The following is an 18284-nucleotide window of genomic DNA, read 5'->3' as shown; positions in this document are numbered from 1 at the left end:
TCATCTGATGAAAGTAAATTTATGTGTTTGAGGATGATTATTGTATTTCTTCATTATCTTTTCTAAAACACCCCTAAGAAAGCTTTCACTTGATACAAAAGTGACGGCACATGGAGATTAAAGCAGTCATTTATACCATCACTTGATAAAATCCTAAACAAGAGCTCGGAACATAATATTACTACAGTGTATATGTGTGTAGAGATATATAAATCCAGATGTTTGCAGATGACATCCTCTTTTTCACAGATGGCATAGAATCTGAGCAAATAAGTTTTAAACTGACACATATTAAGCACAACATTTCACAGTGTGTTAAATCAGCATGACGTCTTCTCAATATTGAAGTATACTGAATATATTTTTTTTCAAGATGGCACCACAGTAGGCAGCCTGTTTCCCCAGCTCCCAGCTTTTTCCTTTCCTTTCCTTTTTTTTTTTCTTGTGTTTTAAGCTTTTTTCCCCAAAACTCTTGGTGGTGTTTTATTTGAAGTGCAACTGGACATGGACCCACAAATTTTCATGACAGTAGTAGCATGTCTTCTACTCTTTTTGGGACTTTTCGCCACCACTTCTGGAGAACCTCTAAGCCACCCCATTGTTTACAGTAGGGAGCAGCTACTGGGCAACAGGAGGCTACTGTTGCCCAGTATTGGGCAACCCAAGATTGCGAAGAAATTACGCCGTAGGAGGAGGGGATGCAGGGCTGGAGTGAAGTAACGGTAAAGAAGGAGACGGTACAAACCAAGCATTCCATCCATTCTCATGGGTAATGTAAGATCTTTACCCAACAAGATGGAAGAGCTAATTGTGCTAACCAGACTGCAGTGGGAGTACCAGCAGAGCAGCCTCCTACTGTTCACTGAGACATGGCTCACGGACGACACACCGGACTCTGTCATAACTCTGGATGGCTTTCATCTGGTTAGAGCGGACCCGAATGCAATGGAGAGCAGAAAGAGGAGAGGTGGGGGACTAGCAATGTACGTCAGTGAGTGATGGTGTAACCCAGGACACATCACTGTAAAGGAACAGCACTGTACCAGAGACACTGAACTGTTGGCGGTTAGTGTCTGGCCATACCACCTGGCTAGGGAATTTTCACATGTTATTGTGCTGACTGTTTACATCCCACCATCGGCCGACCCTACGGCAGCCTGTGAGTACATTCACTCCACTGTCTCAGCTACAGATGGCACATCTGCAGTCCCTCATTATTATCTCTGAGGACTTCAATTATGTCTCACTATCTGTCACTCTCCCTAATTTCTCACAGTATGTTGACTGCCATACAAGGGACAGCAAAACCCTGGATCTATTGTTTGCCAACACAAAGCAGGCCTACATCGCATCACCCCTCCCCCTTCTTGGCTACTCAGACCACAATCTGGTCCTTCTCCACCCCACTTATAACCCTATGGAGTATGGTGAAGAGTAAACCCCTCACAAAGAAGGTGATAAGGGTGTGCTCTGAAGAATGCAGATCAGCTGAGACGTCAGCTCAAAAGGACAAAGGCAAGGAAGGAGGCAGGTCCGGATGGAATCTGCTCCAGACTGTTCAGGGACTGTGCACACCAGCTCTGTCAGGTGGCCCTGTACATCTTCAACCTGAGCCTGAGTCTGGAGAGGGATCCTGAACTGAAGACTTCTGTGGTTCCAGTGCCAAAAACGCACACCCCAAGGAGCCCAACCACTTCAGGTCTGTGGTCTTGACTTCTCATCTGAGGAAGCCAATGGAAAGGCTCATCCTGCACCACCTTCGCACACTGGTGGGCTCAGTGATGGACCCCCTGCAGTTCGCCTACCGCTCTGGAATTGGGGTGGATGACACTGTCATCTACCTGTTACACCAATTCCTCTCTCATCTAGACCAGGCGGGGAGTGCTGTGAGGATCATGTTTTTTGACTTCTCCAGTGCTTTCAACACCATCCAGCCTGCACTACTGAGAGGGAAGCTTGTGTAGGCAAACAGCTGACTGCATGGACCATCGACTACCTTACCAACAGACCACAGTATGTGAGGCTCAATGACTGTGTGTCCAAGGTGCAGCACAGGGGCACCACAGGGCATGGTTCTCTCACCTTTCCTGTTCTCAGATGATATAGCCATCATCTGACATCCATCATGAACAACCAACATCACCCTCTGCATGAGTCTGTGAGTGTGCTGAGCAGCTCCTTTAGTCAGAGACTGAAACACCCTCGCTGCAGGAAGGAGTGCTTTTGCAGATCATTCATCCCAACAGAAGTTAGACTCTATAACTCCTCAATCACGATGTCATAAGTCACTGGACATTGTGGACATCCACAGTCACCACTTCATGCATAATGGACCTTCTATGTGTATGGACGTGTGCAGGTATATATGTATGTGGGTCATTCTTACTATTCGGTGCCATTTGAGTCCTAATGACATAATATGGTATATTTAGTGTAAAACTTGTCTAATGCTTATTTCTAAACCATTTTCTTGTATGTTTAACCCCCCTCTACCATAGAACACGTTGATATATACACAGGATAAATACATTAAAAGTAAATTACTTTTATTTTAGCACAAGTCACTAAAGTACTATGTCCCCAGTCATGCTTGCTCGACTTCAGTTACAAATATAACTTAAAAAAAAAAAAAAAATCTAGATTTTTCATCATTTCTGGATTGGCTTATTTCTAATGTTCCTCATCAAATGTTCTTTTTTATTATTAATGCATGTTTAACACTTAAAATCTTTAAAAAATGTTGTGTCCCTGAATCAACTGTCACGCCTGTTACTCTGATAAGAATTCCATAGAACACATCACCTGATTATTCTTTTAGTCACATGACACTCCCGGATGTAACATATTTTGGAGGGAAAACTTTCAAGAAGAAGACGAGTAAGTACCACTCTTTAATCAACCCTTTTTTCAATGTTTTAGCAAGATTTTGTAATGTGGCAAAGCATAACACGTCCAACCTGTTACGCTTATTAATAGTGGAAACAATTTTTTTTTTGTAATTTTTATAATATGGCTAATAAACATGTTAAAAATGGTTCTTAGTGGTCACCATGTACTAGCTTGTTGTTCATCATACTAGTAGTAATGGCTAAGTTTAGCATAAAATCTCCCCCCTGTTACCGTCACCCCTGTTATTGCTATGCTTTGAAATTTGAAATTTCCTTGCAGATTTTAAAAAGGGACATTGTAGCTTTTAGAAAATGTAAATATTACTATAACTGTGTATTCAAAACAGTTATTAATAGAAAATTGAATGTCCTGTAACAGGGTGGACATTTGGCACGTCATGGGTAAAGACTTTGATTTTAAAAAATATTATAATATAATATCCTTAGCTGGACCAATACATTTTTCTTATAGGTTGAAAATCCCTCTTTTAGATGAAATGTTAAAATAATTCAAAATTTTGTATTTTTTGATGAAGAGTGATCACACTGAAATGGCACCGAATAGTAGGAATGACCCATGTATATGTATATGTATGTATATTTAGTGTGTATGTGTGTGTGTGCGTGTTCATGTCTATACATAGGAATGGTAGTGGTAGAATAGTTATGTTAAGCTATATAGTATATGTCTTGCATATTTCCCACAACCATATACATAATCACCTACTGTGTATGCTACCATTGTATATAGTGTATTATCTTATTTATTTTTTATTTGTTTGTATTTTTTGTATTTTCCTTCTGTACCTGAGCTGAGGTAATGTAAAAATTTCCCCATCATGGGATCAATAAAGTCTTGTCTTAACTTATCTTATCTTATATATACTGAATCTTGAACACTGGCAGAAGGCAGCTGTGGTCCTGAGGTAGCTGTGTGAAGTGCTTCTCTTTCCTGTGGCAAGAACTGCTAAACGTCATCTTTTAAGTTAAGTATGAAATCAGTAGAAATAGAGACGATTTGAGGATGAGGAACTGGCAGGACTCACCTGTGTTTTTCCAGTTTTCGTTGAGCAGGAAAAGCTGCTTGAGCTTATATGTCCTCTCAGTTTAACAGTATCGCCGTAGATAAAGAAAAACACAGTAACCAAACTGCTAACCAGCGCTTTGACTTATTTCCTGTTTGTCTTCACTGCTATAAACAGAGACAGTAACGTGTCTTGAAGATGTGCGTTTATTACATACTTCATGTGTGTGCACTTTTTTACTTAGATGATCTCGTATATAGTCACATTATCGCTATTTGACAAGATGCACAATTTACAGGCTGAAATCTGCCAAAAGCACCAGAAGATTTTTGACCTGTCTGTGCTGGACCTCATTCCTTTTGGCTTGTTTTTGTTTTAAAATATTGCTTTTTTTATCGCACTTTGACGTTATCTTTAATTTTAAGTGCACTTGTTTCTCTGTTTATCAAAACCACCAACACCAGCTGCATCATCATCTTTCAGTTGTTCTTAATTTTCCTGGAGTTCTTCTACTACAGCACCTCCTACAGGGTGTTGCTGGCACAGCAGAGGCAGAGTTGAGACCAGTGAAACCAGTGCCTTACAGCCCAGACCTTCATAAACAACACATGTTTTTACTGAGATTGGAGATCAATATGAGGCTCAAGTCAACACGAACATACTCCCAAACAGATAGCATGAGTTTATGTTCTTAATGTAGCCAATCAGGTTACAGTATCACCCTGTACACTTTGAACTCCTGACTTTGTTTTATGTAGGTAGTACATTTGCAGGTTGCTTCTTCACATGGCTGTAAGTGGGTTGGTCTCCCATTCTCATTCATTCCCTCCATGTCTTGAATTTGGTATTCTTGGTAGAAAGGCACTGCAAGAACACCAAATGCAACCACAGGGCAGCCACTAGTCAGTGTACTACTAGTGCTGGTCCCTGGGAAGGGTCATGTTAGGATGGACATCCAACATAAAATGGAGTAGGGGCAATCTTTAAGAAAGAGTATGTGAATAGTCTTGTAAATACTGATGAATGTTAATGTTCCAGACCATAATAGACATGTAGGTGAACAGAGATGATGAGAAGATATTAGGTGGGTATGCTGTTAAGGAGAGGAATGTAGAGGACTGACAGTATTGGATTTTGCAGGAACCTGAAGCACGTATGAAGGCATCACACTGATAAAAACTGCACTGATTTGAGTAAGAAAAGATTTGGGGACAGTTTTTTTTCAATTCATGATGACATAATAATAAGATGATATAATACTGATACTAATATAATATAATATAATATAATATAATATAATATAATATAATATAATATAATATAATATAATATAATATAATATCTGGGCACACCGGCTTCCTGTCCAAGTCCAAAGATTTGCGTGGGATCAAGTTGATTTTAAATTGATTTTGTAAATAAACATTAATAGTTCTGTGTTTGCTCTGTGACAGACTGAGGACCTGTCACGGGGTGTGCTGTAGGCAGCAATGTTTGGCTGTTTTAGATTTAAAATTCTAACTCTGAATTATTTAAACAGCACTTAACATTTGTCAGCATCAGAAAAAGGGTGCAGAAATATTTGGTTTTCTTTTAGCTGTTGCTTTAAGGTTTCTTTCAGGTGTTAAGTTGAATAAAACTGGTTTAGTACATTTTCTGGGCTGTAATCACATGGCTTCAGTTCCCTGCTGTAGCTCCACAGTCTCAAGGCTGGACAGCCTGAGCACTGACAGAAAGCAGACAGCAGGTGGCAGCACATCACCAAGAGTAGTTCTGCTCCTTCATCCCCAGTCTAACACAACAGAGAGCTAAGGTGACATTTAAATGTTTTCTAATCAAACAAATAAAAATAAAAGCTTATCTCTAACACTGATAATTCCTGCTGTCGGGAAAATGCTTTTAAGGAATACCAGTCAGCTGTAAAAAATAGCTTTTAATCTTTATTTATAAAAAAAACAAAACATGGAAAACAAAATGTAAACCAGAAAAACATTTACATGAAACAAGTATTTCATTCTGAAAAGTGCAAAATGTTTAGGAAACAACATGACAAAGATTTTATTAGAAACTATGCTCAGTGGTGACTTCAGCCATAGCATCATCATATGGATGGTGTTCATCTTCCTCAGTGGGTGGAGACATTGTTCTTCGATGTGAGTTTCTTCCTGTTAAGCGTATAGTGGGTATTAATTGTGTGAAACAACGCAAATGATCAAAAACTGACTTGTAAAACATTTAAGCCCACATTTCACTGAATGTTTAACAAAGAGAACATATCAAAAGTAATTATTCTTTTGGATTCAATTCTCATTTTGAACCTAATGGCCCTTGATGTATGCACATTTCTTGTTTTCCTTGCAGTGTTATCTGCCTCTCTGTAGTTTCTCTATTCCTGTCATCCCCCCAAAACCTCATCCCTATGGAGACTGTCTACTTCTAGACCACCAGAAATCAGGCAGAAGGATCCAACCTTGGTCACAAACCACAGTTTGCTAGCCAGTGGATCCAGAATGCACTACTTCTGGAGACAGAGGATGACTATAAATCATAGCCTTTATTTGTAATGGCAAATAAAACAAACTAGACAGAGACTACACACACATTATGAGGGAGGACGCGACAAAGAACAGCAGCAGACACAGACAATAAATACACCGGAGGAGATTAGGAACGAGTGGACACACCTGGGAGCACAGCTGGGCAGCAGACGGAGAAAGGATGAAACATAGATGATAATGGAAACAGGAAGGGATAAACACGGGATTTAACTAACTGGATGGATGGGTGATATTTGAACATAATAATGTTACCTGTAGACCCGCGATATATAGAGACCATGAGGAATGTAGAGATTACATATGGAAAGTACACCAAGATGTGGCGCAGCATTCCCAGAGAAGACAGGTTTTTGTCTGAATCTGAATGTGAGGCGGGGGCATCAGGATCTAGAAACAAACAAGCACAGCTGGTTGAAGTATAGTAAATAAACAAAATCAATAAAAAAAGACGACAGTCACTTGATTCTTTGGACTTTCAAAGCTTTCAGTCATCCTGTTTTACCTATAATGAACAGCATGCTGGATGGAGACTCTCCCACACTCATGTTACACTTGTAGATGCCTTCATGAGACTTGGTGACATTATAGATGATCATGTGACCTCTAGGCTCAGTACCGACAATAGAGTTATCTTTGTAGAAAGTTGCTGGAAGGATGGACTGAGTGTTCTTTGTTTCACAGAGCAGAGTAACATTATCTCCCTTCATCATGGGGAGGACGGGACTCTGCAGGATTACTGGAGTATCTCGACCTGCTCAGGGATAAAGTCCATCATTCTTCAGTAAGGAAGATAACTCACAAGTAAACAACATTCAAGAGAGTTGCAAACTTTCCTTAGGAGTGTAAATCCCAACAGAAGTAGGGTCTAAGGTCAGACTGTGCACGTGTCAGCCATCATCCCACCTGCTTCCCTTTCCCTCATTACCTGTGTGTGTGTGTGTGTGTGTGTGTGTGTGTGTGTGTGTGTGTGTGTGTGTGTCCTGGTTTTCCTGGAAAACCTAGCCTTTCCCCACCCCAGCCTTTCCACTACCTGGATCACACACCTGCAGCTGATTCACCTCATCTCGGGAGCTTCTTAACAGAGCTCCGGTCGACGCTGGATCTTTGTGAAATTTTGAAATTTTGAGTTTGAGGTTGCTGCGAGTGTAGAAGTTACTCATGGCTTCCTCTGTGATTTTCCAGGAGATTTGCATAAATGAGAGGACGAAGCAAGCACATTGCACATAGACACACAGGGAGTGGAAACTAGGACCACGGACACTGGGAGAAGACACAGCATGGGAATCGGGGACGCACACTCATCAGGATCACGCATGGGGATTTATCGGGTCATGATTATTTGCTGCACTGTAAATAAAAGCGCTGTATTCATCGTACAGAGTCCTGCGTTTGGGTCCTACAATCCTGACAGTCAGTGGTTTTTCTTCATCAGTAGAAAACAGCTAATAAAAGCTGCGAGTACTGCACTTCCTGTCTGCCACACAATGGTTACATGACATTCACGATGATTTCCAACCTCCCTTCAGCTGGTTCAGAAAAAGGTTAGTTTCTCAAGGTTTCATGCCCCCTCTCACACACATACACCCTTCAATTGTATCCGCATCTGTCTCTTGGTTCTTTTATAACAACTTTCATACAAGTGTTTGGACAATTATGCTTACTTTTAGTCGTCCCTCATTCTTAGAAAATTTGAAGGGTTTCTGTTTCTAAAGGGTTTTTTTTACTGAACATACCATGAACAGTGATGTTGACTGAGTTGCTCCGCTGCTGTGTAGGAGACTCGCACCAATAAACGGCGCTGTCAGGCTGCTTGGTCGTATGGAGGACGCAGCCATGGGAAACGACTTGCCCCCATGCTTGACAACTGGACAGGTCTTGAGCAAATGTTGTGAACCTCTTTACTGTCCATCCTTGAACACCACAGTTCAGGTTCAGGTTCTTATACTCAAACAGCTGAGCTGTGTTGGGAGACGGTGTGAGAGTTGGGGGGTCAGCATCATCTGGGGACAGAAACAGACTTTACATCAGTGTGTTTATAAATTTGTTCAGCTGCATTCAAGATAGTAAAAAACTGCACAACCTTAAGATGATCCTTTGATTGCTTTTCACTTTTTTTCTTGGACAAAAACTAAACTAATCTGAAATGAAAAGATCACAAATAATACTCCAGCAGCCAAAGTGATCACAGGTTTTTTGAGTGAGTGACTTCACCCAGCATATTTTTCCTTAGTGACTGATGGTTATCAGATGTTCTCCAATCCTGAGTAACTGAGGCTTCATCTGCACTTATTCAGTTGCTTGATTTTAAAATTTAAGGAGGTTGCTGGTAGCTAGAGATTATAATAAAAGCTTGTACAAACCACCAATTGTGTTGTTGTTTTTTCCATCTGTTAGATACCTCTAAACGTTTTAGATCTACGGTTGACTTGATGTCTTGGTTCTTTACCTTGTATCAGCAGCCAGCTGGATGGTGAATCACGACCACCAATTCTGCATTTGTAGGAACCTTGATCAGCCTTAGATGCTTGGTAGATGGTCATGCGGCGTGTGTTTTCATTTTTGATGAAGATACCATTTTTAAAGAAATCAGCTGATTTGTTGGAGGGATTCTTGGTTCTACAGAGCAGAGTGATGTTATCTCCCTCCACCACAGGGGCAGCAGGAATCTGCAGGATCACTGGGTTCTCTAAAACGACAGAAAGGTGAAAAATGTTGTTGCTTGACTTCAGGTTGTGAGACAGCCTATAGGGAAGCAGTGACTGACGTAGGACAATAGTGGTAAGAAAATTAACTGTCTCTGAACGTCTCCAAGAAAAGAGGTTATTATTTTTTGAACCATAAGGCGCACCGGATTATGAGGCGCATTAAGGGAAACAAAACAGTCAGAGAAGTCAAAAATTGACCCTTGAAGATCTTTACCTGGGTCCCATAGAGAGCCATTTGACAGATGGCTTCATAACTGGAGATGGTGACTCCACCAGCAAGCGATCATAAGGCCTCAGACAGACAGTGGTTTACATGGCTCAACATACCTGTGGTTGTTTAAAAACAAAGTCTGGCTTTCAAAAAAATGAATTAAAAATTTGGGTCTTAATTCATTAATTAGCTGGAGTGAAAGATTGCTGCCACTCCTCCTCCTGGGCTTTTGCTTTGAATATATAATATATTTATATATTCCTATGATGCCCCTGAGACAATCCAGCTTGAAAGATAGATCGCCCGCAGGGGCAAGAGGGGAACACACAAATGTCAATGTTGACGGGATAATAATGCATAAATGCAAAAACATTTAAACACCTTTATTTTTTTTTTTGACACAGAATTAACGGCCTGTGATCTTTGGCCCGCCCCCTTTTTTCAGAAATCAGGAAGCGACGCAGCAGTTGTAGATGTGAGCAGAAATAGATAAAGGAAAAGGTCTTTTGAACAGCAAGTTCAATTTTGCCATGCAATGCCAAATGGTTTTATTGACAAAACCAAAGTAAATTGAATTTGAATTTACTGTCGATGTGAACTGAGTTATCACCGTAGTACATCCTGTCTCAAATACCACTTGCTAACCAAGCACATAGCTAACACAGAGAGTCCTCCTCCCACTCGCCAAAGGCAGACCACGCTGGATAGCTTTCAAAGGAGACGTCTGAACAATTCTACAAACAACAAATTTTCAACAGCCATAGCAAAATGGGTGGCTACAGCTTGGAGGCCAATTAACATTGTGGAGGATGAGGGGCTACTTGAAATAATTTGCATAGCGTCCAACGACTGCATGTATGAATTGCCTTCGAGAGCCACCACTGCAACCAAGATACACAACTTGTATGAAGATGAGAAAGCCAAAGTCGAGGAGGCTTTGGGGCAGACCAACACGGTTGAGCTCACTGGAGACTAATGGACTTCTCTAAGTAATCATAGCTACCCTGGAATAACAGCACATTATGTTTCACCACAGTGGGAACTTCACTCGCCTGCTTTGACTGTTATGAAGATGGAGGAGAGGCACTTTGCTGACACGTGCGCCAAGCACTTTATGCAAGTAGCTAGACTGTGGGGAATTGAACATAAAGTCAGCACGCTGACCACTGACAGTGCACGCAACATGGTTGCAGCGGCCAGGCAGCTGCCGTTTGAGCACATGCCTTCAGTCGCACACAGCCTTCATCGAGCCATCACACAGAACAGTCAATTTAACCTTGCATTGGCAAAATGCAGAAAGGTCAAAGGCCATTTTAACCTTATACGAGTGAATAAAACAAATTCTTTAAAAAGTGTATTTCTCTAAAACTGCAGGTATATATCTGAACTTTTGGGAGGGGAGAAGTTTGTTTCCTTCTCAGTGGTGCTGCCAGCTTTGCGTCACCTGTCGCGAGTGATGGAGGTCTCTGAGGATGACCCAGCTTACATGGTTAAGTTCAAGGAGACCTTCAAAGCAAAAAAAGAGAAGCACAAGGAAAAAAACTAACATCATGTGGCTCAGGGTTGCAACAGCACTGGATCCTAGGTTTAAGGATCTTAAGTGTCTGAGCAGACCTGAGAGGGCTGAGGTGTGGCGCTTGATCAGTGCATTGCTGAAGGAGAGGGAGAGGCCTGCACAGCCCGAACAACCAGTAACATATGAGCCATCTAAGAAAAGATCAGCTCTCACGTTTGTCTCAGAGTCTTCATCTGATGAAGAGGAGGACTGCATTGAGAAGTGTGTGGAGTGATCTAGGCCAGAGCCAACTATTGACATTGAGCACTGTCCCCAGAAATGGTGGCTCAAGCATGAAGGGGCACACACTGAGATGGCCTACCTTGCACGCAAGTACTGCCACATCCATACAATGTGAGAGGTTATTTTCACTTTCTGGCCATGTTGTTCAGAAGAAGCGAGCTGCCCTGTCATCTGAAAATGTCAAAATGCTTGGCTGTTTGAGCAACTGGTTCAGTGCAAAGAAACAAAAGTAGTAGGGACAACCCATGCACTGTATGTTATTAGTTATTTTTTTCTTTCTTCTTTGTGGTGTTTCTATGTTCATGTTTTGTTAGGGAAACAGAAAAAGGAAGACGCTTGTGTTGCTCAGCCTTTCCTAAATAAAACTGGAGAGCAACAAGAAGTATAGCCAGACTGTTTTATATAGCCTAACTGTACTTTATAAGCTTATGTATAACACTCTCCACTGTTACATATGCTTTTTATTTATTGTATTATTATTTTTAGCGTGTATAGTGTCTCCCTGTTTTGATCCCACTTAGATGGGAATATGTTTTGTGAGCCTTAACTGTCTAATGGTAAATTAAACAGTCACATTTTATAAAACACAGTTGTATTGATTTATTTGTACATGTTGCGAAAGTTCAATGAAGAGAGGAAATTTAAATCACGCATATATGAGTCATATTGAATTTCATAACAAGTCTGGTTTGAGTAGGTGTATTGTCCTAAAACAGGAGTATTTATGTAGCTTCGCCTACAGTCATGCTGAGATGCAGTTTGATGAAGCTTACCACTGACAGCGATGTTGATGGCATTACTGCTGTGACCGTGTGTGGACTGGCACCAGTAAACACCTGAATTAGAACGCTTGACTGTCTTCATTTCACAGGTAGAGAAAGACTCGGTACCCCAACCTGAGGTGCAGTCAGACAGTTTCAATCTGAGGACACATTATACATATTAATCAGTTACACACGTGAAATGTATTTATTTCAATTCCTAAAATGATTAACAAATTAAGTAACAATTTATTTCTGTATTGGACTGGATTTAACTCTCCATGTTACACTGAGCAGTTTCTAAATTATGCAAACATTCTCAAACGAGGAGATTATATAACTGCATTTTCCAGATATCTCCTGGGTGTCTTTATCACTCACAAAGTGGTTCTGATGCTCTTATTCCAACTTACTAAATATCAGTTTTTCAGTAGTTTGTCACGAGACCTTTGGAATTTGTTCTTCATTTTTCTTGCTGATTAGTTTTTTTTCTTCTGCTATTTCTTCGCTTTCACTGTTCAAATAAGTTGTAACTAAAAGTGATATGACTGCTGCGAAACAGTAACCCTACTCATTGAATAATAAAGATACTGAAACAAAAGGGTAAATAAGCCATACGTGAAGGTTGACAGCATTGACTGATAGCCCAGAATAACACAGTACCAACTTTCATGGTTACATTTGTATTGCAGAAAGCAGTGTGCCCTACAACCAAACTTACAAATACTTAACTTCCTTGGGATAAAAATAATAATAATAATATTACTGTTACTATTGGCACAATAATAAAACATACTTGAACTTAAAGTTTTCAATTTAAGACTAGGTTGATCTTTAAAACTCAAGTATTAAAAAGGTGGAGCTTTCCAGGGTGGCTGAAGGTTGGTGGTTCGATCCCTGGCTGGCTGTTCCAGTTTGCATATCAAATGTACTTGGGCAAAAAAAATATATACCAGAGTCTGTTCCTTTGCCAAAATTTAATTTAAATCATTTGTATCCAATATCCCCCAAATTTCAGAAAACTATTTAAGGCAAAGAAGGGTTAACATGAGTTAACATTAGGTAATCTAACTCCAAAGAAGATTAAAGCCATGAAAGAGAGGCTTTGGCTACCATCGTATGTAGAGGAACCAGACAGATGAGTTAAATCTCTACTAATGCTTTTCTCACTATACTTCTCCAAACAGGGTGAAGTGGTAAAAAAGATTAAGTCTTAAGTCAGATGCTGTGTTTTTGTTCTTTTTTTGTCATGAAGATGGCTCTCTTTTTACCAAACTAGATCAGTGTTGTAACTGATAGTGAATACGCAATTTGGTCTGTAGTAGGCCCAAAGTTCAAAATCAGCAGGAAGTGTCACAGTTTTGCTTTTTCTGCAGTTATAAGTGCTACACAGACTCCCTGCTCAAGGACTAGGTTTCTAAAAATGTCAAAATCAAAAGTTTGATTGTCCTCATAGCTTCAACTTTTTAAGCAACAATAAGTAGCTCAATATACAAATAGAAGCAACATCACCTAAGGATAATTCAACTTTGAATACAACAATAAGAATAGTGATATAACCATATATAACTATATTTCTTATTATATGGATGGATGGATTTATGGATTCTTAATATATATAAACAGATAATCACAACCCAAACTAACATTATCTGAAATAAGGAAACACACCTAAAGGGCGATTAATAGTGTCTGGAAATTAAATGTATATTGGATTTGTTGTTAGTTGAGTGAAACATTAAAATGGTCTTCCTTTAACCTGTCAGATTTGTTCTGTGTGCATTTTGGTATTTCAGAGGTAAACTGACCCTTCTGTAGTGTATCTCCACACCGTCCATTCACCAGAGGTGATCTCGTCACAGCTGAGAGTAATTTTCTCGTACTCAAAAAACTGAGACCAGTTGGGAATGACCTTCAAAGAAGCTGAGGAGACAGAAATACAGTAGGGTTTTTCCTTTTAGTATCAGTAATTTTTTGAGTGGATGCCTTCTGGGGTGTCTAGACACAAAGACACATGACACAAGACAGACAGATGAATTGATTGATTTAGTCATGGCCCACATTTCACTTCTTAGTATTTTGCTTCGAAGGAGAAAGACTTTCTTTTAATTTTTTAAAGAGGTCTTGATCAGCAGTTCTCAAGACTTTCTGAAAGTGTATCAACGACTTTATTTGGATATTGGCTCCTTTGGCACTCATTTTAAGTTCAGTACTTGTGCCGAACCATTTTCAGATAAATGTTTGTTTTGGGGTTTTTTGTTTGGTTTGGTTGTAAACACTAAGTAATGAATCCTTCCAACACATAACTCAGGACATGACCCAGTATTGTATCACCACATAATATACAACTTGACAAAGAATTAAAAATGTATCTGTAGACACTTTGTTACCTGCTGCTAAAAGCTATAATTTGCTCCAATTTCTTTAGTTGAGTCTATAAAAATTGGACAGGCATGAAATAGTATTTTTGCACCAAATACCTATTAGCTAGAAACCTAGTCATGTGCCCTTAAAAAAGCTGAAGTAGAAGCCATTCTTAAAGAAGGGAAAGAGGGAGAAAAGGCATAGGTATGTATTACAAAAGAACTGCACTGAAAGTGGCAACTTTCAGCCATAACAGATCATGTGAAATGATAAAACTTTGGTTTAAATCGTCATCAATATGTATGGAGGTCAGGAGAGAGGTGCAATAGTGAGTACAGCCATCTTTTGTGCTATGGGGCTTCAGTTGGTGGTGTTGAAGTTCTTGTCATTATAAAGAGGAATGTAGCATCAGATTTTTCATCTATCATGAAAATACGGATGATCTGATATCCTCGTGTTGGTGTTGTTCCCAGATCATCATGAAAATGTTGTTCCAGGATCAACATTGCAAGTGACCAATCAGAATGTTGTGATGTTATTCTTTTGCGCGCCAAGCCATTCTTGCATTTATGAAATTCCAATGTTGCAAGGATAATATCAATTCTGCTTACCGTTTATTAAAAGGTTAGGGTTAGGATTAGGGTCAGGGTCCGTTGATCGGCGGACAGAGGCGGTTTCTCGCAGCTTAAGTACAGGGGGTTTTTTTTACGGCGGTTTTTCCCGAAGTCGCAAAAGTATGACGTCACAACATTCTGATTGGTCACTTGCAATGTTGATCCTGGAACAACATTTTCATGATGATCTGGGAACAACACCAACACGAGGAAATCAGATCGAGCATGAAATATCATCTGAAAAGCATCTGATTGACAACAGATTGATTTTTCTGCATGAAAATGATCTCAAACACTGCCATTGCAGTAAAAGTACACCTGATAGAAAAACACGCCATCACGAACACCATGAATCATAGTCATCAACATCCAAATAAGATTTTTGATCCTTCAAGAAGCCTGGAGAACTGTTCCTGAAGACTATCTAATGCAGCTCTGAGAATAATAAAGGTTTTATTTTAAGCATTTTAGAATTTGACAAATTCTTTCCTCTTATATACAGTATTTCTATTTTCCTAGCAAAGTATAAAGAAATGAAGGGTGGTTCAAAACTGCATCACAGATGCAAAAGTGATGCAAAAGAAAAGTAGCTAGCAATGGCAGTAACAACAGCAAACAAAAAAATGTTCTTAGCCTCACATTCTGTGTAAGAAGAGATGTCACTTCTACTGTGGAAAAGGATGATATGTGCTGTTAGTTTTATTTCTACAACACCACTGTGCTGATAACAGGTCATGTACATTGGGACATCTCTACAAAATAAATACTCAGAAGTGAGTTCAGTGAGAGTGATTGTTTTTGTTTGTTTTGGGGGGGGGGGGGGGGGGGTTATAAGTGGATAACTTTTGTCTTACCATCCTACGTATGAACAGTAGTTGAACAGTCGACCCCGTGCTGAGAGAGCTTCCTCCACTAAAAACTCTGGTGTTATGTAAACTCATGCAAACTTTGGCCTAAAGAAAACGCGTCTTTCTCTGTTGAACCTGCACCAATGAGAGCCGTGCAACCTAAGTCGACTGACTTCCTGTTTCCTTCCCATGCAATGGCCTAAATAAAATAAGCATGTGGTTCTTTTAGGCTTTCCGAACATCATTGGCTGAAATTGCTCAAATTCTGATGCGGACATTTTTCAGCTCAGTGCTGTTTCTGAGGGGTTATTATTTGAGACCAGATGTTAACCAAAGTGAATAAATGCACTCACTGAATTAATCAAAAACCCAGAGAGTTACCAAGTTAGTGAAACAGTGTTACAACTGAGCTTTGCAATTGCTGTCGTTATCATAATGAGTCTGAGAGATCTGATGATGGTGTGCTTCACTTCATACGCTCACTGAAGAAATGTAATTAACAGAACTCATTTGTTATGTTGCCCCACAGCAGTAATAAACAGTAAAGAAAGCAGTTATTTGTTCTTGTGCTCTGATCGGACATTTATCAGCTGCCTGAAATGTTGTCTTACAGATCACTGGTGGGCAACTTGACAAAGAACTTGAAAATGTATCTGTAGACACTTTGTTACCTGCTGCAAAAAGCTGTAATTTGCTCCAATTTCTTTAGTTGAATCTATAAAAATTTCTGGAGTTTGACAGGCATGAAATAGCATTTTTGCGCCAAAGATCTATCTGGTCTTTAAGTGATGATGTGATGAATCCTGCTACCGGGCCCAAACTACCCTGCGTTTAATAAGGCTTTTGTGTTTTTAACATGTTTTAATGCTTTATATCTTGTTCTATTTAATCTTAAAAAAAAAAAAAAAACAGTCAGTGATCACTGTTGGTGACCTCTCTCGGTTTTTATTACCGCTAATCATTTTAAAGCTCAGTTTTTAAACCCTTACGATGTAACTACAGCCCAGCACATGCAGCAGTATATTAATGACTAACCTCTATTGTGGATGGATTATCTCAGTTGTTCTCCTGACTGAAGTTTGGTCCGTTTACAGCATCCTGCTATGCAATGCATTTGTCTCTAACCATTGGGAACCATCACGTTAACTTTTATTGAGTGGAAAAAAGTTAGTGTTCATCCTCCAGCTTCACTGTGCTAATCTCATGCTAACATAGCTGTGTAGCTACCACCATTATATACCAGCTAGTCCAACTTCAGTAACCATACAAATGTCACTGCTGTTTAGTTTCCTGTCTTCATTTATGTCGGAAGTCATAGCAGAGCTGTAATTTGTTTAAGAAATCTCTCAGTCAGGACAGGCTATATTATATTTAGATGGAAACTAGCGAGCTAACTCTCTGCTAACTCTGTTAAATTAAAAAAATTCTGCTTTCATGGATGCCTGGATATTAAACTTAATTGTTACACCTGGTAGAGCAGCCACACTGATCATTTTATTACAGATGAAAGAATTTAGACAGTTTTTCAACTCTCAGTAATGCTGCAGGACCTGCAGCGGAATTTGGGCCCAGACACGGCTAATGACGTCATACTTAAAGACCGGATTAGATGAAAACCTGGCCGTGTGTACTGAAATGAACGTGGTTACCAAGGGACAAATGTGTGGCTGGTTAAGCTAAGGCTACAATAATAATGCTTAGTTTGGTAAAAGATACTTCATCATTACGGTTAGGGGACTTTTTTTCGTTTTGTTTGGTGATCGGTGAAACATTTTGGGACATTTTCCTAACCCATCATTCCAATTTGATTTTGTTTAGAAGAAGAAATTACTCATGCAGCTGTTTCTCTATTTCTTGGGAGGAGACTTTTTCTTTGGCCTAGTGAGTAGACAGGCAGAGAGTGTTGGAAGAAGCAGAAGAGCAGATTTGGGATTTTTAAAAACAAAAAAGCTTCAAGTAACTTCTCAACATATTCACTCCATAATTACTTTACTATGAAGAGTTCACATCTATAAACCTAGTGTTCATATATATATAAAGTATAGGTGAATAAAATGCTCACATTTTTTTTACTAGCATTACATTCACACTAGTATACACACACACACACAGGGCTTGAACCTTACCACGACTGTGGGCTGACGTCCGGCAGGTGCTCAACACTGAAATGAAAGTCAAACCACACAGTGTGTAAGTGTTTCTGAAAACTCCTATACATTTGAGTTTATGTATTTGTGTTACTTATATTTGACACAGAAGTTACAGCTGAAGCTCAGTCATTCTGTATTTAACTATCAGAATCAGAAAAGGGTTTATTGCCAAATGTTGAGCAGATTTACAACATTAGGAAATTGCTGCAGTGCTTTGTGCGAAACATACTATTAGACAAACACCAAACACTTAAATAAACGTAAAAATAAAAATTAAAAAAGTGCTAAGCAACATCGGATAAAACATAACAAAGTATCACAATTATGTAACTCAGTGTGCCATGCAGACAAAGAGATATATCAAA

General features: G+C 39.5%; 2 protein-coding genes across 2 annotated transcripts in view; both read right to left on the bottom strand.

Moving 5' to 3' along the window:
• Positions 1-18284, bottom strand: part of LOC134623951 (zinc finger protein 664-like) — a 507757-nt gene that overhangs the window by 310181 nt on the left and 179292 nt on the right. The gene's annotated exons all lie outside the window — the stretch shown is intronic.
• LOC134623924 (basement membrane-specific heparan sulfate proteoglycan core protein-like) lies at positions 5953-16907 on the bottom strand. The gene is made up of 8 exons (XM_063468927.1): positions 16895-16907; positions 13752-13866; positions 11956-12104; positions 8915-9154; positions 8202-8468; positions 6971-7219; positions 6721-6855; positions 5953-6075 (listed from the first exon to the last, which is right to left on the bottom strand). The coding sequence occupies exons 1-8, from the start codon at positions 16905-16907 to the stop codon at positions 5972-5974; spliced, it is 1272 nt and encodes a 423-aa protein (XP_063324997.1). The 3' UTR covers positions 5953-5971.

Source organism: Pelmatolapia mariae, linkage group LG3_W (assembly GCF_036321145.2).
Source record: "Pelmatolapia mariae isolate MD_Pm_ZW linkage group LG3_W, Pm_UMD_F_2, whole genome shotgun sequence".
Classification (NCBI taxonomy): domain Eukaryota; kingdom Metazoa; phylum Chordata; class Actinopteri; order Cichliformes; family Cichlidae; genus Pelmatolapia; species Pelmatolapia mariae.
This window is presented reverse-complemented; position numbering and strand designations above follow the sequence as displayed.

Bases quoted from the DNA above. Each gene is read 5' to 3' on its own strand.
- LOC134623924 (XM_063468927.1), bottom strand. The intron at 8,469-8,914 runs GTAAAGAACCAA...TTCTGTCCCCAG, and splicing joins CAGCTGGCTGCTGATACAAG to ATGATGCTGACCCCCCAACT. The intron at 7,220-8,201 runs GTATGTTCAGTA...ATCCCTGAGCAG, and splicing joins AGTCAACATCACTGTTCATG to GTCGAGATACTCCAGTAATC.